The sequence below is a fragment of the Balaenoptera musculus genome, chromosome 2 (genome assembly GCF_009873245.2).
Source record: "Balaenoptera musculus isolate JJ_BM4_2016_0621 chromosome 2, mBalMus1.pri.v3, whole genome shotgun sequence".
Classification (NCBI taxonomy): domain Eukaryota; kingdom Metazoa; phylum Chordata; class Mammalia; order Artiodactyla; family Balaenopteridae; genus Balaenoptera; species Balaenoptera musculus.
In genome coordinates this window covers 138,424,395-138,448,744 of record NC_045786.1, presented here as the reverse complement: position 1 = coordinate 138,448,744, position 24,350 = coordinate 138,424,395, and the positions used below count along the sequence as shown (strand labels likewise).

Below are 24,350 nucleotides of genomic sequence, written 5' to 3'. Positions count from 1 at the left end.
CATAGGTGTTACACTTTACATGTGTATGATTTTTTTTGTTGTCGTTTCTGTTCCATATTCTTATCTATAATCTAAAGTCATCCTCTGAATTACCCAACAAAGCAAGAAATAAAGATTTTATTTCCCTCCATTTTACAGAAAGGAAGCAAGACACAGACCAGTGGCTAGCCTAAAGCCGGACAATTTCTGAACACTAGTCAGAAGCAATCTGAAGAAAATATCAGCTCCATTTCCACAGCTCAGAAGTCATGACTGCTTCTGCGTGTCTGCAGACTCCTCAGTGAGTGAGACGCCCAGGGCTTTAACACTGAAGACCACTGCATGAGGGAACCACTTAGGCATTTTATTGGAAAATGACCATACTTTAAATGTTATCTAATGATCCATTTACCACTGTTTCAACAATATGGTTTTTTCAAAAGAAAACCAGCAAAGTTAAATTATTTCTATATACAAGTGAAATACATAAAGTATGACTATTTACCATAATATTCTGACTGCGATTTTCAGGAAGTTCTATTGACATATCTGTTGAAAAATCAGCAGTTAGGTTCTCTTCTTTAGATAGTTGAGTATTTCCAGAATTGTCAAGAAAGGGCTCATCTTGCTTTTTTATAAGGGGCAGGTTCATTTCCTATAAAAAATTAATGTCATGAAATATAATGCCTATATTTTTATGCTAAGATATATGATTAACAACAATAAATGAACATAATATATTCAATAGAGTTTTAGGATTTATCAGTTAGTAACAACGTTATAAAATTTCCCATACAACACCTCAGTCTCAAATTGTTAAAAATAAGAAATAGAATAATTTAATAATTCAAGTTCAAAAATTATTTATTAAAGGTATGCTTTTATGAAGCACTATACTAAATATAAAGATAAATAAAGCTTAGTGTATGTTCTCAAGGACCCTGAAATCTAGTAGGCAAAAATGCTTAACGTTATTCCTTAATGGTAAATGAATTTCAACTAGAAATCTGTATGCTGTATATCCACGCAAAAACCTGTACATGAATGGTTATATCAGCATTATTCATAATAGTCAAAAAAGTGGAAAGAAGCCAAATGCTCATCAACTGATCAATGAATAAATAAAATGTGGCATATCCATACAATGGATTATTATTTGCCAATAAAAAGGAATGAAGTACTGACACGTTACAAAATGAACTGTGAAAACATTACACTAACTGAAAAAAGCCAGAAACAAAAGACTACGTATTATATGACTACATTTATGTGAAATATCCAGAATAGGGAAATCTTTAGAGCTGGGGACATCGGGAGAAAATGAAGAGTGACTGGTAATGGGTACAAGTTTCTTTATGAGGTGATGAAAATGTTCTAAAGTTGATCATGGTGATGGCTGCACAACTCTAAATATTTCACCTGAAAACCACTGAGTTATGCACAGTAAATGAGTGACTTGTATGTATGGAAATTATACCTCAATGAAGCTGTTACCAAAAAAAAACTTACAAGCTGAGTTTTTGTAATAAACTTTCTCCATCTTTTATTCAGTCTCCTCAGTTCTTTAGAAATAGATGATCCAACTTCATCATTGCTGACTTGAATTAAGAAATTTCCCACTTCATTTAAAGTAGTATGTTCTAGATTCCACTGGGACAGTGTCTCAAAGGGAACCTACAAAACATATAAGCAATGTAATATTTTAATGACATACTATTTGTCTTTTCATTATTTATAATAGATCTTCACCAAGGTTGACTGTAAAGCAAAAGTGAGTGTGAGGGGGCTTCCCTGGTGGCGCAGTGGTTAAGAATCTGCCTGCCAGATGGGTCCCTGCCAGGGGACATGGGTTCGAGCCCTGGTCTGGGAAGATCCCACATGCCGCGAAGCAACTAAGCCGGTGTGCCACAACTACTGAGCCCGTGCATCACAACTACTGAAGCCTGCACGCCTAGAGCCCGTGCTCTGCAATGAGAAGCCACCGCAGTGAGAAGCCGGTACACCACAAGGAAGAGTAGCCCCTGCTTGCCGCAACTAGAGAAAGCCCACGTGCAGCAATGAAGACCCGATGCAGCTAAAAATAAAATAAAATAAATAAATTAAAAAAAAAAAAGTGAGCGTAAGGTTTTTGCAGAGACTTTGACTCTCCCTGTTGGCTGAGCGCTTCATCCCTGATCACTAACTGGCAGGTGCTGGCTGCCTGTTATCACTCTTGGTCCCGGACTTTCAGGAAGCATCTGATCTTCTATCTTTCTAAGTGGCTGATGAGCTTACAGCAAAGGTTCTCAAACTTTTTCAGTTCGTGGCCCCCTTAATGTCTCAGTAATTTTTCATGGATTCCCTAGGCTAGAAGAATTATCTAACAGTTCTCATTGTTAAGTAGTCAGGTCCAAACAACTTAGTAGTAATTTGTGTGGTGTCCAGCAGACAGATGTTGCTTTGTCTCCCTCAAATTTTAAATTATCTTGAGAGTTCTTTTTGGCAACTCAGGTCACCTCAGCACAGAGTTTGGAAATTCTAAGGCTTAAAGTGCTATTTCCTCAGAGAAATGTGAATTTTAATACAAGAACTTTAAAGACAGAAGAGCTATTGAAAGCCAAAGATGTGAAATTCTGGTATCAACAGAGGTGACAGGAAGAAATAATGATTCACTCAAATATTCTTTTTGCACTCATGTACTTATCAGAAACTTCACTTTCATACGAACAGCCTGTTTTCTGTTAAGTAACTTTAGCTTCTATTTGGAAAATGTTTAATCTGAGAGGCTGTCTACATTTATTTACAACAGAGGAAAACAAATGAAAGAAAGAAAAACTACCTCAGAGAATAATCATAAAACAGGTTATTACATAAATAGCAAATAAAAACAAGAGTGAATTACTCCAAAATTTCTTCTATACTTCTCCACATAAGTAAGCTATTTTGTTTTTCCTCCTCCAGAAAGTCAGAAAGGTTTTAGAACTGAAAGGTATGCACCCAAATGGAAAAAAAAAAACTTTCTAAAACATTCATTTATTTTAAATGTATCTATAAGCTATCTACTACTCCACATCTTTTATTTCCCTTCCAAGGAACTTAGCAATATATCTTTCAAAAGCTATACTGTGTATGTAAATTATACCCCAATAAAGCTCTGTGTGTGTGTGTGTGTGTGTGTGTGTGTGTGTGTGTGTGCACGTGCGCATGTGTGTAAAACCTATAACGAAGAGAAAAATTCCTTTTAGCGATTACATGAGAAAGAAACTAAACTTTCCAAAACTTTGGAGAATTTTTCCGACAGTCATGCTTACTTGTTCCTGGCCTCTCATTTTTGGATTGAAAACGAGAGTCTCCAAACAAAATGAAAAAAAGTAAAATTGAGCAGGTGCCATTAGACTGAAAATACCTCTTTCATCTGTTCCTTCTTTGTTTCCTCAAAACAAGCCTTTAGTAAACGAAGCTTTTCCACATAAATTGTCCAACATGCCAGAACTTTTTGTAGAGTGGACTTCACATTATATATATTTTTTCTATACATGCAAAAATGATATTCCACCATTGTATATTGTTTACTAATATTTGGATATTCTCCAGCTATAAGGTTAACAAAACAAGAAAGTAATTTTAGAAAACAGTTTTTCATTAATAGAATAATACTGCTAAGAAAAATACTTGCATACTAATTGACAGTGGTGAAATAAATATGTACACTAACAATATTAAAAGTGGATGCAAGAATTTTCTAAAGAAAACACATATGTAAAACCAATTTCTAAAACATTAAGGTACACAAAGAAAGCAAAACAAATGAAATGCTATTTTTAAGTGATGGTCATTCCATCAAAAAGTAATTGTATAGCTTTACCCAAATTCTTATGAATTTCTTCACATTTTTGAAAAGAAGCTTCAAGTTGAGCTAAGAACTCTTTTTCTTCAATAAATTTCTGGGGAAAAAAATGAAAATAAAACATGTTGACAGTTTGTATTTTTAAAAATGTGTCAAGAAATCCAGATAGAGACATATACACATTGATGAAGCACTTAGGCACCAAAATTTCTTTACAGTTTTAATACTACATATTTGGGTAGGAAAAGAAGAAGAGTAGTTCATGAAGAGAGATAGTTAAGGTCTAAGAGACATAAGCAATATATAGGTATGAGACCTGACAGTTTATCTTAATGCAGTGACATAGCTCTAAAATGGTTTTCCTCTCATGAGAAAAGGCAAGTATTTATAACAATTTCAACATCTCCTACCACACATATTTATTAATATTGCATAATTTATATCTGTTTCTCTTATCTCATATGCCTTTATTAATGTTGAATAATTTTTATTAGGTATGTTGAGTATGTTATAAATAGATACAATCCATGACACAAAAACTCTTGAGAAATACCATTAACCAAGTTATTATGCGCCTTAAGCTAGTAAAATCTATAGAAAAATACAGTTAATTAAAAACTCATTGTACACTTATGTGCCAATGGTATGATCATTTAAATGGAAAAATGAAAAATCAAGGTAGGAAAAAGAAATGAAAATATTCAAAATCTAGTCTAATATAGAATGATGATTCCTGTTTAGGAATGTACAGTATTTAAATCATAAATTGTAAATAAATCTTTCTTCATCATGTTTTTCCAATTTTTACACTGAAGTTTACAATCTTGGGTTTTTCTTTTTGGCCCTCATTCCAAAAACAGAGAATCAGGGAATTCCCTGGCAGTCCAGTGGTTAGGACTCAGTGCTTTCACTGCTGTGGCTCCAGGTTCAATCCCTGGTCGAGGAACTAAGATCCTGCAAGCCACGCAGCGCGGCCAAAAAAAAAAAAGAAAGACAGAGAAACAGAAAGAAGGATAATAAGGCCTAACTGTAGAAATGACACGGCCAGCCTGCTTTAGTGTTAATTTACCAAATAAACACACACATTTAAATCATTTGCAACATTTTTTCCCTATAAATTGCAAGAGCTAAACCCCCTCCCCCAGAAAGCCTCAAGACAAAACACACTGTTTTTCCCACTCTTAAAACTTGAAACGCTAAGATTAAAATGTTCGAAGAAAATTTTAATTTTTGACTAAAACCATAAATCTGAGTGGCGAAAAATATTAAACAAGATGTCCAGTAAGTGAAAGTAGGAATTTTTTTAAAGGAAATAACACTGAAACTTTCTCTATTATGTAACTTAGTCCGGTTAACTAAATCTCCTCTGTTGTGCTAAATAATGTTTTCTCTTTCTTACTCTTCCCAATGTCTGTTATTTGACTACCGGTAATTCTTTTCTCTAGGCAATGTTTAAGCTAATGAAAGCTACCAAGAAAACTCATCTCAAAACCTGAAAAGGTAAGGGAAATTGTGCCAAGGAAAAATGCAAACCCAGCACCATGGAGAACAGTTGTCTGAGACATGAAATAAAGCAGCTTACATGCCAGTCTTCCAGCAATAATTCCACAGATTCTTTGCTCCCGTATTTGATGTTCCAAACAACCAATTTTGATTTCACTTCATCTAGCAAACCAAGAACTGAGCACTTATAGTAATGAAATTCTAGAAGTGGAATGAATTTTTCCCCCGAAATGTTGTTGATTCTGGAAGATAGTGCAGGTTTTAGAATTTAATTTAATATTGTTGGCCAAATGAGAGAAATCTGTTTGGCATTTTTAAAAATATTGGGGCTTTAACTTTTTCTTTTCAACACATGGAATTCAAATGAATCCTCATATCTTTTTTTTTTAAACGAAGTAAAACAAACATTGTGACTAGATATAAAACAGCTATTTCTAAGATAAAAATATTTAACAGAACACTTTCTGAAGAAACTATTCCCCTATTGAGAAATTCTATAATAAAATGTTAATCTCTAAAATATTTTACTAAATTTGAAAACTTCCATATAACTTAATGCAACTGTAATTTCAACATTTACACATTAACAGCTTTCATTATTAAGGCTAATACCCTCTTAATATCATTCTAATAAGCTGCTTATGAATACTGAGAAAAAAGAAGATGATGTGGACAACCACAAATTAAATAATCTTCATATCTGTAGTTTTTTTGAGTTTATAAAGTGCTTTCATATACCTTCTGCCATTTCACCTAGTATCCTTGTGAGACATGAACAGAGTGATTACCATTACTCTGTATTTACAAATGAGGAAACGTGCAGAAAGACATAGTAACTTGGCCACAACCAAGATAAAGAGCTCAGTTTCTGACTATACGTCCAGAACTTTTTCCACCACCATATCCTACCAGGCAATAAAAGAGGAAGTATGTTAGCATGATATAATGTTACTATTACATAAAACATGAAGGAACTGTTATCAAGACTTAAAGACCTATTGTCAGAGATTATCGAAAAATCTGTATTTTCTGGTCCCTGTAGCACCATGTTAGTGCTCAAACACAAAGGTGTCAGCAGTTGTGAAAGGGTAGTGATACAAACCGTCTTTTCATTTCCTCCAATTTGTTAGGTGGTACCAATGGCAAATGTTTTTCATCTCTATTTTCAAATGTCAGGAGAGTATTCAAATGACAGTCAAATTTATCCATCAGACTCTGAAAAGGAATTTAGCATGATATAACCAGATTTATTGCCAAACACTGTAATTGAAGGCCTGTTAATCTCATTTGCTCTGTGCATGCACTGCATCTTTCTTCAAAACAAAAATCATAAAGCCCTTTCATTTTTAACTAAAATGTTGTAAATAAATATTTTCATCATAAATGTTTTAAACTGGACCATTTTACAGAGAGGCAGACTGCAGTTTCTTTGGTAACAGCTTTATCAAAATCTTTTGTTTTCAGATGTATTTTCCATTCCTTTGTGGGCTCAAATGCTAAAAATCTCACCTATCAAATTCTTTCATATCATTTTAGTGAGAACCCAATCTTCTATGTTTTAAAACAGTCTCCCCTCTCCTTTTCTGCCAGACTTTACAGAGTCCAGACTTTACTGGACTTTTCTTATTGTTTCCACCTTAAACTAGCACAACGCTCATCAAGAAACTGAAGGTATCTTTTGGGACCCAAAAATCTCCAGGGGAATCACCTAAACCATCCTCAAATACCCACTATACTTCCTTCCCTCCTTTCTAGGAACATCTTCCTCAAGAACAGTTCCTAACAAAGCACAGATTTTTCCATGTTTCTTTTTTCTTTTCCAACCTGGAATAAAGTCATTTTCTCTTGCATTAGAGCCATGGCTTCATAGTAATCCTGGGAGGCTGGCAAATCTTCATCTATAAGCTCCTCCACCCCCTGGAGCCAAGTTTCTATTTGATAGAGGGGTGAGGGCAAGACATGATTCAACTCTGTTTTCCACACATTAATCTGAAAAAAAAAAAAGGAAAGATGTTCTTCAGTAGACACTTCTATAGTTTATTTCTTCACATACGACATGCTTAATTCTTTAAAGAATTCTTTTAAAACCACTCTTAAAAATAGTATTTTAATTCTCTGATCTGTTAGACAAGGAAATCTTGATCAATAGGTAAATTTCTTAGTTGTAAGTATCACTTGGCTAGCTGCTGATCGAGAGCATAATTTGTTCAAAAGTAGTAGAAGAGGGCACAAGAATAAAAACAAATGTTTTGATAAATCCATAATCAGTCATAAGAGGGAAATTAGAAATAGTTAAAGCACCCCTCAAAGCAGGGGTAGACTACTGTACTGAATGACCATCATTTGAAATGTTGTATGCCCTTGTGTTCCCTGACATTACAACTATACATCGCAAGCAGATTTATAGATTACTTTCCTCACGAGCCCTAATCATAGATTTACATTAGATATCTCTACCATATCTCCTGAATATCTGTCCTTCACCAAAGCCCCCGCCCCCCAATCCAGCCAACCTCCTCCTTCCTCAGCCTTCCCACCACTCCCTACATACATGAGTCACATAAATGCCAGCTACTTATTGCCCCAAACCCTGATTACTCTCCCAGGTCTTCCCCCTTGCTGCCCCTTCTACCTGGATTTTCCCCCTGCTAAACACCATCAAAACTCACTCACAGAGTCCCATACAGGATAAACCCAAGGAGAAACACACCGAGACACATAGTAATCAAACTGGCAAAAATTAAAGACAAAGAAAAATTATTTTCTGAAAGCAGCAAGGGAAAAATGACAAATAACATACAAGGAAACTCCCATAAGGTTAACAGCTGATTTCTCAGCAGAAACTCGACAAGCCAGAAGGGAGTGGCATGATATACTTAAAGTGATGAAAGGGAAGAAACTACAACCAAGATTACTCTACCTGGCAAGGATCTCATTCAAATTCGATGGAGAAATCAAAAGCTTTACAAACAAGTAAAAGCTAAGAGAATTCAGCACCACCAAACCAGCTCTACAACAAATGCTAAAGGAATTTCTCTAAGTGGGAAACACAAGAGAAGAAAAGCATCTACAAAAACAAACCCAAAATAATTAAGAAAATGGTCATAAGAACATACATATCGATAATTACCTTAAACGTGAAAGGATTAAATGCTCCAACCAAAAGACACAGGCTTGCTGAACGGATACAAAAACAAGACCCATATATATGCTGTCTAAAAGGGACATACTTCAGACCCAGGGACAGATACAGACTGAAAGTGAGGGGATGGAAAAAGATATTCCATGCAAATGGAAATCAAAAGAAAGCTGGAGTAGCTATACTCATATCAGATAAAATAGACTTTAAAATAAAGAATGTCACAAGAGACAAGGAAGGACACTACATAATGATCAAGGGATCAATCCAAGAAGAAGATATAACAATTATAAATATATATGCACCCAACATAGGAGCACCTCAATACATAAGGCAACTGCTAACAGCTATAAAAGAGGAAATCGACAGTAACACAATCATAGTGGGGGACTTTAACACCTCACTTACACCAATGGACAGATCATCCAAAAGGCAAATAAATAAGGAAACAGAGCTTTAAATGACACAGTAGACCAGATAGATTTAATTGATATTTATAGGACATTCCATCCAGAAACAGCAGATTACACTTTCTTCTCAAGTGCGCACAGAACATTCTCCAGGATAGATCACATCTTGGGTCACAAATCAAGCCTCAGTAAATTTAAGAAAACTGAAATCATATCAAGCACATTTTCTGACCACAATGCTATGAGATTAGAAATCAATTACAGGGAAAAAAACATAAAAAACACAAACACATGGAGGTTAAACAATACATTACTAAATAACCAAGAGATCACTGAAGAAATCAAAGAGGAAATCAGAAAATACCTAGAGACAAACAACAACAAAAACAGGACGATCCAAAACCTATGGGATGCAGCAAAAGCAGTTCTAAGAGGGAAGTTTATAGCTATACAAGCCTACTTCAAGAAACAAGAAAAATCTCAAATAAACAATCTAACCTTACACCTAAAGGAAATACAGAAAGAAGAACAAACAAAACCCAAAGTTAGCAAAAGGAAAGAAATCATAAAGATCAGAGCAGAAATAAATGAAATAGAAACAAAGAAAACAATAGCAAAGATCAATAAAACTAAAAGCTGGTTCTCTGAGAAGATAAACAAAATTGATAAACCATTAGCCAGACTCATCAAGAAACAGAGGGAGAGGACTCAAATCAATAAAATTAGAAATGAAAAAGGAGAAGTTACAACAGACACCACAGAAATACAAAGCATCCTAAGAGACTACTACAAGCAACTCTATGCCAATAAAATGGACAACCTGGAAGAAATGGACAAATTCCTAGAAAGGTATAACCTTTCAAGACCAAACCAGGAAGAAATAGAAAATATGAACACACCAATCACAAGTAATGACATTGAAACTGTGATTAAAAATCTTCCAGCAAACAAAAGTCCAGGACCAGATGGCTTCACAGGTGAATTCTATCAAATATTTAGAGAAGAGCTAACACCCATCCTTCTCAAACTCTTCCAAAAATTGTGGAGGAAGGAACACTCCCAAACTCATTCTATGAGGCCACCATCACCCTGATACCAAAACCAGACAAAGACACCACAAAAAAAGAAAATTACAGACCAATATCACTGATGAATATAGATGCAAAAATCCTCAACAAAATATAGCAAACAGAATCCAACAACACATTAAGAGATTCATTCACCATGATCAAGTGGGATTTATCCCAGGGATGCAAGGATTCTGCAATATACACAAATCAATCAATGTGATAAACCATATTAACAAACTGAAGAATAAAAACCATATGATCATCTCAATAGATGCAGAAAAAGCTTTTCACAAAATTCAACACCCAGTTATGATAAAAACTCTCCAGAAAGTGGGCATAGAGGGAACCTACCTCAACATAATAAAGGCCATATACGACAAACCCACAGCAAACATCATTCTCAATGGTGAAAAACTGAAAGCATTTCCTCTAAGATCAGGAACAAGACAAGGTTGCCCACTCTCACCACTATTATTCAACATAGTTTTGGAAGTCCCAGCCGTGGCAATCAGAGAAGAAAAAGAAATAAAAGGAATACAAATTGGAAAAGAAGAGGTAAAACTGTCAGTGTTTGCAGATGACATGATACTATAGATAGAGAATCCAGAGATGCCACCAGAAAACTACTAGAGCTAATCAATGAATTTGGTAAAGTTGCAGGATACAAAATTAATGCACAGAAATCTCTTGCATTCCTATATAATAATGATGAAAAATCTGAAAGAGAAATTAAGGAAACACTCCTATTTACCACTGCAACAAAAAGAATAAAATACCTAGCAATAAACCTACCTAGGGAGACAAAAGATCTGTATGTAGAAAACTATAAGACACTGATGAAAGAAATTAAAGATGATACCAACAGATGGAGAGATATACCATGTCCTTGGAAGAATCAATATTGTGAAAAAGATTATACTACCCAAAGCAATCTACAGATTCAATGCAATCCCTATCAAATTACCAATGGCATTTTTTACAGAACTAGAACAAAAAATCTTAAAATTTGTATGAAGACACAAAAGACCCCGAATAGCCAAAGCAGTCTTGAGGGAAAAAAGTGGAGCTGGAGGAATCAGACTCCCTGACTTCAGACTATACTACAAAGCTACAGTAATCAAGACAATATGGTACTGGCACAAAAACAGAAATATAGATCAATGGAACAAGATAGAAAGCCCAGAGATAAACCCACGCACCTACGGTCAACTAATCTATGACAAAGGAGGCAAGGATATACGATGGAGAAAAGACAGTCTCTTCAATAAGTGGTGCCGGGAAAACTGGACAGCTATATGGAAAAGAATGAAATTAGAACACTCCCTAACACCATACACAAAAATAAACTCAAACTGGATTCGAGACCTAAATGTAAGACCGGACACTATAAAACTCTTAGAGGAAAACATAGGAAGAACACTCTTTGACATAAATCCCAGCAAGATCTTCTTTGATCCACCTCCTAGAGTAATGGAAATAAAAACAAAAATAAACAAATGGGACCTAATGAAACTTCAAAGCTTTTGCACAGCAAAGGAAACCATAAACAAGACGAAAAGACAACCCTCAGAATGGGAGAAAATATTTGCAAACAAATCAACGGACAAAGGATTAATCTCCAAAATATATAAACAGCTCATGCAGCTCAATATTAAAAAAACAAGCAACCCAATCAAAAAATGGGCAGAAGACCTAAATAAACACTTCTCCAAAGAAGACATACAGACGGCCAAGAAGCACATGCAAAGCTGCTCAATATCATTATTAGAGAAATGCAAATGAAAACTACAATGAGGTATCACCTCACACCAGTTAGAATGGGCATCATCAGAAAATCTACAAAACAACAAATGCTGGAGAGGGTGTGGAGAAAAGGGAACCCTCTTGCACTGTTGGTGGGAATGTAAATTGATACCGCCACTATGGAGAACAGTATGGAGGTTCCTTAAAAAACTAAAAATAGAATTACCATATGACTCAGCAATCCCACTACTGGGCATATACTCAGAGAAAACCATAATTCAAAAAGACACATGCACCCCAATGTTCATTGCAGCACTATTTACAATAGCCAGGTCATGGACGCAACCTAAATGCCCATTGACAGATGAATGGATAAAGAAGATGTGGTACATATATACAATGGAATATTACTCAGCCATAAAAAGGAACGAAATTGGGTCATTTGTAGAGATGTGGATGGACCTAGAGACTGTCACACAGAGTGAAGTAAGTCAGAAAGAGAAAAACAAATATCATATATTAACGCATATATGCGGAACCTAGAAAAATGGTACAGATGAACCGGTTTGCAGCGAAGAAATTGAGACACAGATGTAGAGAACAAACGTATGGACACAAAGGGGGGAATGCAGCGGGGGGTGGGGGTGGTGGTGTGATGAACTGGGAGATTGGGATTGACATGTATACACTGATGTGTATACAATGGATGACTAATAAGAACCTGCTGTATAAAAAAATAAATTCAAAAATTCAAAAAAAAACCCACACACTCATTCATTCACTCACTGAGCAAACATTTATGAATTGTGTTAAGAGTTGGGTATAAATACACAGAAGGCTTCCGGAGTAGAGGAAGGACATGTTGGGGGGTGGTCACACACCACAGAGGACTGTGCAGCGGTTAGATGCCAATTAGATGTACATGGGGGGCAACATGGAGGCACCTTAAATATATGTGTTCAAAACTAAAAGTAAGGAGCAGAATAATATACAATGTCGATTCACACAACCTAAAAATACACAGACACATAAATAAAATATTGCATTTTGCAAGAACACATAAAACATAAAACACATACACATTAAGCACATCACAATGGCAGCCTAAGGAGAAAGAGGGATGGAAGGAGGGTATGGGGATAAAAGGAAGTAAACATAAAATTTAATAAAGGAATAAAAATAGGAGTAGGGCCTTGCCCAGATCTATGTGTCATGAAGGCAAGAGTAAGTTTAACACAACCCTCCACATCTAAGGGTCAACCAGATAAATAATAGCCACAGCTCCTGCCTGAACCACCTAGTGGGGGAAGCAGACAAGGACACAGTTACAGTAAAGGGTGGTCAGCAATATAAGCGAGCCAGTGGGGAGGACTCCACACTGATGATGAAAGCACGAGTTTTAAGTCTGTATTCTCTCTTACCATTATAGTTCTACTAGAGGAGTTGTCACTACTCTCGGAGTTAAATCACTTTTAGAGGAAAAAATAGGCAAAATTAGGTTATTTTTTAAGAATAGGGTTCTTTGATTCATTATTAGTTCATTGAAAAATGTTTATTGGGTGCCCACTATATGCAAGGCAAAGTACCAAAAAAACCCCCATTAAACCAACAACCCAAGTACAAAGATGTTAAATGAGGACAAAGGTAGCCTCCTTTAAGGCAGTCAAATGGAATTATTTATAAACCAGAAACATTAAGTATTACAGTTTTTGCATTTTGTTTAGCTTTTTTTAGCATTATTGAGGTATAACTGACAAATAAAATTGTAAGATATTTAAAGTGTACATCATGGTGATTTGATATACATTTACATCATAAAAGGAGTCTCACCATCTAGTTAATTAACACATCCATCATTTCACATATTTATCTTTTTGGGGGGGCAAGTACATTTAAGTTTTACTCTCTAGAAAATTTCAGTGATATAATACAGTGTTATCACTATAGTCACCATGTTTTACATTATGTCCTCAGACCTTATTCATCTTATAGCTGAAAGTTTGTTCCCGTTAACCAACTTCTCCCTATTTTCCACATCCTCAGTCCCGGACAATCACTTTTCTACTCTGTTTCTACGAGTTTAACTTTGTTGTAAGATTCCACAAATAAGTGACACCATGTAGTATTTTGTTTTGCTTTAATTGCCTTGCAAGTTTATTTTCTCAAAAGGCATAAGATAAAAGACAGCTCTACCATCCTAAATCATTAACTACATACCATTAAGCCTCCAGTCGGAAAAGAATGAAAAAATGTTTTCACTATTATGAATTTTAATATGAACAAGTTAGCATGTGCTTTTATTATATGTATCTGAATTACATGTGAGTTTCCCAAAAAACAAACAAACAAAAAACCCAGAAAACTGGCAAACGACTGAGCAAAAGAGAAGCTAAGAACGATACCTCTAACTCAGCTGTTATTCTTTTCACAACTGAAAGAAAGCTGTATATGTTTTGCATGAAACCAAATGTGGGCTTTCTGACTGCGGGCTGTACTCTATGCAGCAGTAGGAAGAGGAAAGATAGAAGGCGGTATTTACCTTTCATTCCTCTCTTTCCACTCTTAACACAGAAAACTAGCTCTACACTTTCTTTCTCAGTGTTGGAAATTACCTTTGAATTTGGATGAAAATTTATATAAGATCTTGTCAGGTCAAAATAACACAATGTGGCTATTTCCTATAGCAGGCTTAAAATGAAATCATTTATTAAGATGCTTTGAGATATCTGTGTCCTCAACCAATTGAACCAAAATCTGTCTGGATGGTACTGACTGTTATACACCTGATGACTTTAAAATTAATAAGTTTCATTTTGCAACACCAAGAAAATGAGCGGCACTCTACCTAAGGAACGGATTTTCAAGCTACTATCAATTTGTAGCACTTAATCTTGCAAAATAGTTCTTTTAATGGTTTTTCTCATTATTTTGGGTGATTTTCCCAAATCACAGGCAGCAAAATTAGACCAGGTCTTTGTGGCCTGGAACAGCCTGAACTATACAGACAATATTTTCTTCCTCTCCTTCTGTTTTGTTGAGGATTCGTAACAGAGAGTTCCTGCCCTTCACAGGGATCAGTTTTGTCAAATTGTGGTCGGAACAGGAGCTGAAATTGCAACGAGCACTGCCACTTGATGGGAAAATTTCTGAAGCTGCACTAGTTCTTCAAAATTAGGGACTGAAAGGGTGGCTCTTTTAAGCCACTGTGCTAGTGTTTAACACACTACACAAATGGTATGATAAATATATTCTGAAAACAGGGTGTCGCTCTTGATGGCCAAGAGGCTTGAGCAAGAATTGGCAAACTTTTCCAGGGCCAAAGAGTATTTTTGACTTACAAACTATACAATCTCTGTTGTAACTCTGTAAATTTACTAAAAGTCATTTAATTAGCCATTTAAAATGAGCAAATTCTATGATATGTAAATTATACCTCAACAAAGATGTTTAAAAAGAATGAAAGCAAAATAAAGACATTTAGACATCAAAGAAAACTAAGAGAATTTGCCATTCACAGATCTGCATTATAAGATAAGTTAAAGGAAGTTTTTCAAGCTGAATGGAAACTCAAATCTCTAGGGAGGAACGAAGAACAATGGTAATGATAAATAGCTATACAGATATGAAAGACTAATTTTTCTCCTTAATTTTTTTAAAATACATGACTGTTTTGAGCAAAAATGTATAACATGGTCTTGGGGACTTTAAAACATACGTTTGTGTCATATATATATTTATATATAAAGCAACTAAGCATAAAAAATGAGAGATTTGATTGCAAGACTTCCACATATTATAAGAAGTTGTACAATAACTTAGAAGTTGTAGAACTTTAAGTAGACTATAAAAATTTTATAATGTACATTGTAATCACAGTAAAAATTTGAAAGAGGTAGAGCCAAAAAGCCAATAGATAAATTAAAATGGAATTCTAAAAATATTAACATAATCTAAAACAAGGCAGGAAAAGAAAGAATAGAGATACAAAAAACAGAGGGAATAAACAGAAAAAAAAGCATAAGACGGTAAATCCACATCGATCCATAACAATAATTACATTTAATATTAACTGTCTAAACACTCGAGTGAAAAGGCAAAGATTGTCAGAGTGGATAATAAAGCAGGATCCAACCATATGCTGTCTATAAGAGATGCACTTTAAATATAAAGACTCAAATAGGTTGAAAGTAAATGAAGGAAAAAGATGTGCCACACAGTCAGCACAGGAAGAATGCAATTATCATACTGATATCAGATTAAGTAGACATGAAGAAAAATAGTCTTACCAGAGATAAACAGGAATATTTCATAATGGTAAAAGTGTTGATTCACGAATATATAACAATCATAAATGTACACACCTAATAACAAAGTCTTAAAATACATAATACAAAATTTGACTAAACTAAAGGAAGGATTCTACAGATTTTAATAGGCCTCTCTCAGAAACTGATAGAATACCTAGACAAAATGTCAGTCAAGACATAGATAATCTGAATGCTACCAACCACCTTGTCTTAATTGATATTTATAGAATACTATATCCAATAACTACAGAATACATGTTCCTTTCAAGTGCAAATAGTATATATATATATACACACACACACACCATATCTTGGGCCATAACACAAGACTCAATAAATTTAAAACGACTGAAATTATACAGATGTATTCAGACACACATACACACATTCATCATCACACATTCTCTCTGGGTTTGTCCCTACCCACTTCAAGGCATCTATTGATAGTGATACATGATACTGGTCCAAAGCAGAGAGGAGGTTGCAGGTCAATCAGAATATGGATAATCTACTGTGGCAAACCAAGAACTGATGGCAAATATAAAAACTTTGGATAAGCCTGCAATTTCTCTAAACAGAATGTTATAAATTCCTATTTCAATATCAACCACTACCCAAATGAGATCATGGAGAAAATATAACGCTCTCCCAACTTTCTGATGAAGCATCTACTCTGCCTTTTACAGAATTCCCATGAAAGTCTAAAGTTCTCATCCAACAAACAAAGCTGCCCCATGAAAATGTTCTAATCAACACAACACAGTAACCTGGCAGTTGAGACCATCCCAGGCTTCTCTCAACTGTAACTGATCTTCATTCAGCTCATCTAGATTCCTTGTTATCGACAGGACATCCAGAAAGGGTTTTTTTTCTTCATTGAATGACTCCAAAAAGGACAGCAGGCTCTACAATTAGAAGGGTATTTTAAAGACTGAAATGTTTAAACCAGTTTATAAAATGTAATTTGCTATTTGAAGATCAATAGTTGTAGGTTATATTTTAACTTTTACTTAGATAAAGGTAAAATTCCCTGAATTCACGATCCTCTCACCAATCCAGTTTCTTTCTTCAGTGCACCCTCATGATCTGGGTGCCCTCATAGTGACATAGGTCACAGCTTGCATCTCATGTCACTATGGTTGGATTTCTACTGGAATAGGGCAGCAAGGCCACCCAGCTCTAGAGGACAAATCATAATGCCCCATGGAAAATGTGAGTCTGTCCTCCCCAAATATGTGTTCACAACAAAGTAAGAATGAGTAGAAGTGAGAATTATATGACAGCAGTCATCATGTATAAATGGTTTTTGAAGTTTCCATGATTAACTGAGCTTGAGCCATTCTTCTCAAGTCATTTTATACAAACTTTAGAATATACTTTGCCTTTGCCCTCAAAAATTTAATAAATAAAGCTTTTCTTGGTTTGTATTTGTGTGAAATATTGGTGTTTGAGTCATCAATTCCATAACTTTTATTTAAGATTACCCATAATTATTGGCCGCATTTCTAATTACATTTTGTGAACAAACTAAGGGATAAGTAATTTGATTCTCTCTGAGAATTAAAATAACTTCATAAAGCCTTTCATTTAAGAAAGCTGAATCTGTGGTACATTAGTAAATGAAAGACAAGTGAGAGCAAGGCACTTCCTGTGGATGCTGAGCACCTTGTCGATGAAAACAATTTCAGGCCAGAGCTAAGAGGCAAAAAGCACAAGAAGCCTATGCAGTTCAGAAAAGAGGAAGAAGAGAATGTCTTCCTTCCCTGATGGCTCCAAACCTAAAAGAATGGTGTGGCGAGCGAGTCACAGAATCCACCGAATGTTAGTGTAGGAAAGACTGGATTCATCCAACTCCCTCTCTTAACCGATGGGGGGGATGAAGGTCTAGAAGTGCTGAGTGCTGTATAGGCCCATGAGTGTATCTCCTCCTTATTCAGGACGGATACCAGGTGAGGGGCACAGTGTTGCACAGACTGGGTTCTAAGAAAGAAGACTGTGAAACCTTCACTTTGGCTCCTGATGGCCTCTTTCAAAATGGTGTGGGGAATAACTGCTTACCCTGGAGAAGCATCAGGACTAAAGAGAGCTGGGCTTTGAAGCCAGACTTCATTCAAATCCCACCTCTACCTTTCAGTGGCTATATAACTTTAGATAAATCACTTAGTCCCTCTAAGTCTTGTTTGTCTTCATCTGTAAAACTGGAATAACCATACCATACTCAGCAAGATGTTGTAACCTGTAAAACACTTGTCAGCAGGTGCCTGATATATAGCAAATGTTCAATACATGGTGACAGTAACAGTTGTCATTACTCCCAAAGGACATTTTGGTTGAAGCCCTGAACTGTAATTCTGGGATAGCTCCATTTCTGATTTCCTAATCTTTTTCCCTTCAATATTCATTCTGAAAAGCATGTTCTGCTCTAGACCTGGGATTGGAAAACGTGTACTCTAAGATAAGTAAGATAGCAAACATCTTGGGCTTTGTGGGCCATATGGCCTCTGCTGTAACTATTCAACAATGTGGTGAGAATGCAGCCACAAACAATACTTTAATGGGCATGGCTCACATATAATATATATTATAATATATAATGTAATATATAATACATAAGATAATGTATCCAATAACAATGTATTTACAAAAACAGGTGCTGGGGCCCAGAGACCAGTTTGCCATCCCCACTCTAAAACCTTACTACTCAAAGTTCTCTAAGGACCACCAGCATCAGCACCATCTGGGAGCTTGTGGGAAATGCAGAACCTCAGGCCCCATCCCAGAACTACTGAGTTAGAATCTGCATTTTAACAAGATTCCCCAGGTGATTCCTATGCACATTAAAATTGGAGAAGCTCGGTCCTTCGAACTCAACACTAACACTTGGAGTTAATTTAGTATTTAAACAATTAACTCTGAAAGTTTTTTTCTAAAAACATCCTACTCTTCCCCAAGAGTAAACTACAAATAAATTACTGTTTAAAGTCATACTTACTTCATACTTCTTACAGTAGGTCTCATTTTCTGAATCCGTTAGCATTTTCTGTAGCTTTTTCTCTTGCAGAGTTAACCAGACCATAGCATCTTTCACCTTTCCCTGTAATTCACACACACACATTTAAAACTCTAGCTTAAATATACTTTGTGACTTTGCCCCTATTTTTCTGGCTTATCCACTTTCATTATTCTTCAATTTTAGAGAACATTATTCTAAATTATTTATTTATAGTAGGCATTTCAGAATACTGCTTTCCAATAAATCTAAACATGGGTTAACAGATGTTTACATCTCCTAAATATACTGACATCAAAAATATCTTGAACAATTTAAACAGCCTAAAAATAACACTACTAAAAGCTTTGGTTAAGCTATCCTATGGAATTGGGCAACAATTATTTCTTCTTTAGATTCTTGTTTAGGTGGTAAGCTTGCACACATTTGGAGGCAAATTTCACTGGTGGAGGATAAAGCAAAAGAAATTGCATCTTATTTCCATTCTCCTTCAACCTTCCTTTACTTTTCTCTTTCTATTAAGCAACAGTGCTTTCTATATATTTTTGCAACTGATTTCATGGACAGTTGAATTTTTAATTTTATTTTTTGATAAGAAAATTAATTAGAAAAGAGGAGCTCCTCAGCAGTTCAGAAATAAGTGAGGTGCATTATAAGCCCATGTCTCAGCTTGAGTCTCTCTTCCAGAGTCAGCAACAATCTGGCTTGGTGCCTCAAACAAAACAGTTGGAAAAACATAGGCCTAAATTTTATGTCAAAGCAAATGTGATAATATGACTACATGTTTACATGTCTGAGGAAGTAGTTTAAATTTTAAAATAATATTCAAAAACATTTTACTAAACTCACAGCACTCATTTATCTTTATAGATGCAGAAAAAAATGTTTATTTTCAGCTCAGTGATTTTTAAGAAATTTCCACCCACAATATTTTGTGTAACTGACTGAAAGTCAAAGGAAAAAACTGAATAAACAAATGGCAGCCTGATGGTAATTCAACAGTATCTCAACAAACAAGGATCAAGAGTGGAACACAATGCTTCTGTTTATATGGATTATATGATTCCATTTATACTAAGCTAAAGAACAGGTAAAATGGAAATATGCTAAAATTAGATTGTGATGATGGTTGCACAACTATGTAAACATACTAAAAACCATTGAATCGTAAATTTTAAATGATTTAATTTATGGTATATGAATTGTATCTCAATAAAGCTGATAAAAATTACAATAGACAAAAATCCGATCTCTCTAGACTTTTTTAAAAGCCTGCTAAACTTAATTTGTCCTATATAGTACGTATCTAAATGCTGTTTTAGATAATTCAACAAAGTTTAATAAATTACCACTTTTAACTTTAAAAAAACAAGCAAAACTAATCTATAGTGAAAGAAATTGGAATATTGGTTGCTTCAGGTGGAGGAGTACAGACAGAAGAGAGGCACAGTGGAACAACCTGGGTAATAGAAATGTTTTACATCACGATTAAAGTATGGTTATACGGTGTATGCATTTGCCAAAACTCACTGAACTGTACATGTAAGTTCTCTGTGCAAATTATGCCTCGATGCTAAAAATTAAACTATTAGTAGGGTACAACAAAAATGAGCTTGATTTGTACTTATAAAGACATACCTGGGCTTTATCTCCAGTCCCAGGTGCATCCTTTGAATATTGCAAAAACTGTGCCACATAGGTCATGATTGACTTTTCATCAGGATTATCAACATCCACATCTGCAAGATATACCACACTATCAACCACCTATAGGTGTGATTTACTATAATTAATACTCGAGAACAGTACTGAAATGAACCAAAGTAGTCGACCAGCCATGCAATCTCTGCTCACTCACCCTTGCGCCAAGGTTATGCAGTGGTTAAGAGCTTAGATCTAGAGTGAGATGGAGCTGGGTTGAATCCTGGTAGGAGTATTGCACAGCCTCAGTTTCCTAATAATAAAATGTCACTGTACATGTTGTATGTATGAGGGCATGAGTAGTCAGGGAGGATGGATAGGAGAAAGGTAAGCCTTCCTCTTTCTGGTGACATTGCAGAAAGTCCTCCAGGAATGCAGAAACATAGAGCAACTGGAATCCGCTCCTGACACACTGGTCTCAGCATTTGTGCAGTAAGGCATTTCCAAAAGTATATGCTGTATAGAAGATTTGTCCAAGACATCCACAAGATTTTATTCGTTCATTTGTGGAGCAAATACATTTACTGAGAGCCTTCTATGGACCAATCTTTGCTTTGCATTAAAAGAGCCCATGGTGAAATAAATTTGGAAAATGCTGATTTAAACAAAGTTAAAAATATTATAAATTCATTAAGTACAGAACTTCTCCAGGCATATAATAAATTAAGTAGATCACAAATCACAAAGAAGAGATTACAGTATGTTACGGACAAAACGAACACATAATTTGGGGATGTCTTTTGCTACACCGCCAAAACAACCAATGATGATATTGACAAGGAAATCTGTGTTTATTTATTAATTCTGTTAAATTCAATTCAACATGTATTTATAAAGAGCCAACAAATGCAGGTCACAAGCAGGATATGTAAGACTCAGTCCTTGCCCTTATGGGCTTATGTTTCATCCCTTCATTCAGCAAGTAGATGCCAGACCCTTGAGTAGATGCTAGATGCCTTAAGACCTTATCTGCCCCTTGAGGAGCTTGCAGTTAGGAGAAAAACAAATAAACAAATCCAACACACTATGCATGCTTTAGCAAGCATGTTTACTGGGCCCAGTGAGTGCTCTAAGTCAGTTGAGGGAGGAATTGAATCTAATCTATAACCAAACGGTAAAATCCAAGGCAGTAAGCACATTAAAAGCATCAATAAAGAGCTGGGAGTAGGGATTCAATAAAGAAAGGATCCCTAAGAGTAAAGTTATTCTATCTTTTATTGAAAAAAGTATAAATATCAAGAGATACACATAAAATAATGATACTGGCTTAGCTGGATACCTCTCTTTTAAATTTTTTCATTGTATATGAGGCTATGCATAATGATTAATGTGTTAACAAAATTGTGTCAAAAGATAATTCCCTTGGGCTTCCCTGGTGGCGCAGTGGTTGAGAGTCTGCCTGCCAATGCAGGGGACACGGGTTCGAGCCCTGGTCTGGGAGGCTCCCACATGCCGCGGAGCAACTAGGCCCCTGCGCCACAACTACTGAGTCTGCGCGTCTGCAGCTTGTGCTCCGCAGCGGGAGAGGCCGCGACAGTGAGAGGCCCGCGCACCATGATGATGACTGGCCCCCGCTCGCCGCGGCTGGAGAGAGCCCTCGCACAGAAACGAAGACCCAACACAGCCAAAAATAAATAAATAAATAAATAAATAAATAATTTAAAAAAAAAAAAGATAATTCCCTTATTCAAGTATGACTGTGGTATTTGGTCTGCATAAATAATCATGATGGGGACTTCCCTGGTGGTCCAGTGGTTAAGAATCCGCCTTCCAATGCAGGGGACGCAGGTTCAATCGCGATCGGTGAACTAAGATCCCACATGCCTCGGGGCAACTGAGCTCCCCACAATTACTGAGCCTGCGTGCTCTAGAGCCCGTTCACCACAACTAGAGAGAAGCCCGCACACTGCAATAAAAGATTCTGCATGCCACAACGAAGATCCCATGTGCCACAACTAAGACCTGACGCTGCCAAATAAATTAATTAATTAATTAAAAAAATAAAAACTAAAAAAAAAAAAGGTCCCCCCTCTCTTTAAAAAAAAAATCATCATGTATTTCATGTTTTTGAGCTATTATTTAAGCTATGTAAAATGAATTATGGGCAATCATTTATAAAGTGGAAATTTGTTTTCATTAAATTGTCTCTTCCACTAGTTGCCTAGTTATTTTCACATACTAAAATAGCAAAAATAGTTTACACTAATAATAAATATTTGGTGAATCACAATGAAAGAAGTATTAAAAGAAAACACAGAAATAGGGAATAGAGCAAAGCATGGGGGAAAATGAATAAATTTTGAAAAGATAATGAAAAGCCAAAAAGGTTCTTTCCTTTTTGGACAAAAAAAAAAAAAAAGGGGGGGGGGGTAAGGAGGGAGAAAAAACAAAGAGATGGGGGAAAGTTAAACAAGCAGAATTATTAACAAGCCACATGAAGCCAAACTAATGACAAACCTGATATATAGAAACATGGAATCATTAGGCTAACGGTGAACTTGGGAATATCACGTAATTAACTCTTATAAAAACAACTAAGGTCCAAAAAGGCTAGAGACCAGTAGCAACAAGCACACCTGGCACTCAGATCTTGGTTTCTAATACTATTCTCCAGTAAAGGGAACCAGGGCTCCTTGGAGGAATGGTTGATCCAGGGCTACAGCGGGAAGTAATAAACAAGATGAGCCTGGAGCATCTTGCAGTGCCAAAACAAACAAGCCAACCCCACACTGAGGATATGTCAAAGGAGCACAGGAGCCGACTGAAAGAGCTCTCAATAGCCAAAACTCGGAGGTACAAAAAAAATTTATTTTTAATTTGAGCAATAAAATAAACAAAGTAGCATTGGATTACAACCCAAAGTATTAAAAAAAAAATCCATGAATCTACACTGATACAAAAAAACAGTTGAATAAGTAAATAAATGGAGGAGAATAGACAAATCTCCTGTGCAGAATTCCAAATAATTTATGTAGCTAACCTGCCCTCAAGGAGAGTGAGCATACTCTCCTAAGTGTGGGCTGTGCATAGTGACTTCCCCCCAAAGAGTACAGTAAGGAAAGGGGGGAAACAAAGAGTAACTTCACAGTGGGGAAACCTGACAAACGCTATCTCAGCCAGGCAATCAACGTCAACGTCAACGGCGATGTCAAGTTGGCATTAAGAGAAAAAGCATAACACAAATTCCAGCATCTACAAAATACCTGACCAGTAATCCTCAAAACTGTCAAGTCATCAAAAACTGTCAAGTCATCCAAAACAAAAAAAAATGGTCTGAGAAATTGTCACAGTCAAGAGGAGCCCAAGGAGACATGATGACTAGATGTAATGTATCCTGGATGGGATCCTGAAGAGAAAAAGGGCATTAGGGGAAAACAAAGAAAATGTGAATAGAGTATTGCCTTTATTATATCAATATTGGTTCATTAATTGTAACAAATATACTGTATTAATGTAAGATGCTAACAATAGGGAAAATTGGGTGTGGGGTATATGGGAACCTACTGTACTGTCTTCCCAATTTTCCTATAAATCTAAAACTGTCCTAAAAAAAAAGTATATCTAAAAATAAAAAATTTTTGTTATTATTTTTAACAATAAATACTGCAACACAGATGAACTTTGAACATTCTGCTAATTTAAAGAAGCCAGGGACTTCCCTG

General features: G+C 35.7%; 1 protein-coding gene across 7 annotated transcripts in view; it reads right to left on the bottom strand.

The window, feature by feature from the left end:
- Positions 1 to 24,350, bottom strand: part of SYNE2 (spectrin repeat containing nuclear envelope protein 2) — a 313,385-nt gene that overhangs the window by 200,081 nt on the left and 88,954 nt on the right. For 6 of the 7 annotated variants that reach the window (XM_036839615.1, XM_036839636.1, XM_036839653.1 and 3 more), the window contains exons 9-18: positions 20,626 to 20,726; positions 18,970 to 19,071; positions 16,745 to 16,882; positions 7,133 to 7,297; positions 6,411 to 6,523; positions 5,388 to 5,550; positions 3,824 to 3,902; positions 3,365 to 3,552; positions 1,489 to 1,653; positions 485 to 634 (exon numbers count right to left, since the gene is read on the bottom strand). In XM_036839615.1, the coding sequence (XP_036695510.1) occupies positions 485 to 634; positions 1,489 to 1,653; positions 3,365 to 3,552; positions 3,824 to 3,902; positions 5,388 to 5,550; positions 6,411 to 6,523; positions 7,133 to 7,297; positions 16,745 to 16,882; positions 18,970 to 19,071; positions 20,626 to 20,726 (1,364 nt within the window). The remainder of the gene's footprint in view (positions 1 to 484; positions 635 to 1,488; positions 1,654 to 3,364; positions 3,553 to 3,823; positions 3,903 to 5,387; positions 5,551 to 6,410; positions 6,524 to 7,132; positions 7,298 to 16,744; positions 16,883 to 18,969; positions 19,072 to 20,625; positions 20,727 to 24,350) is intronic. The other variant, XM_036839672.1, reaches the window with a different exon arrangement.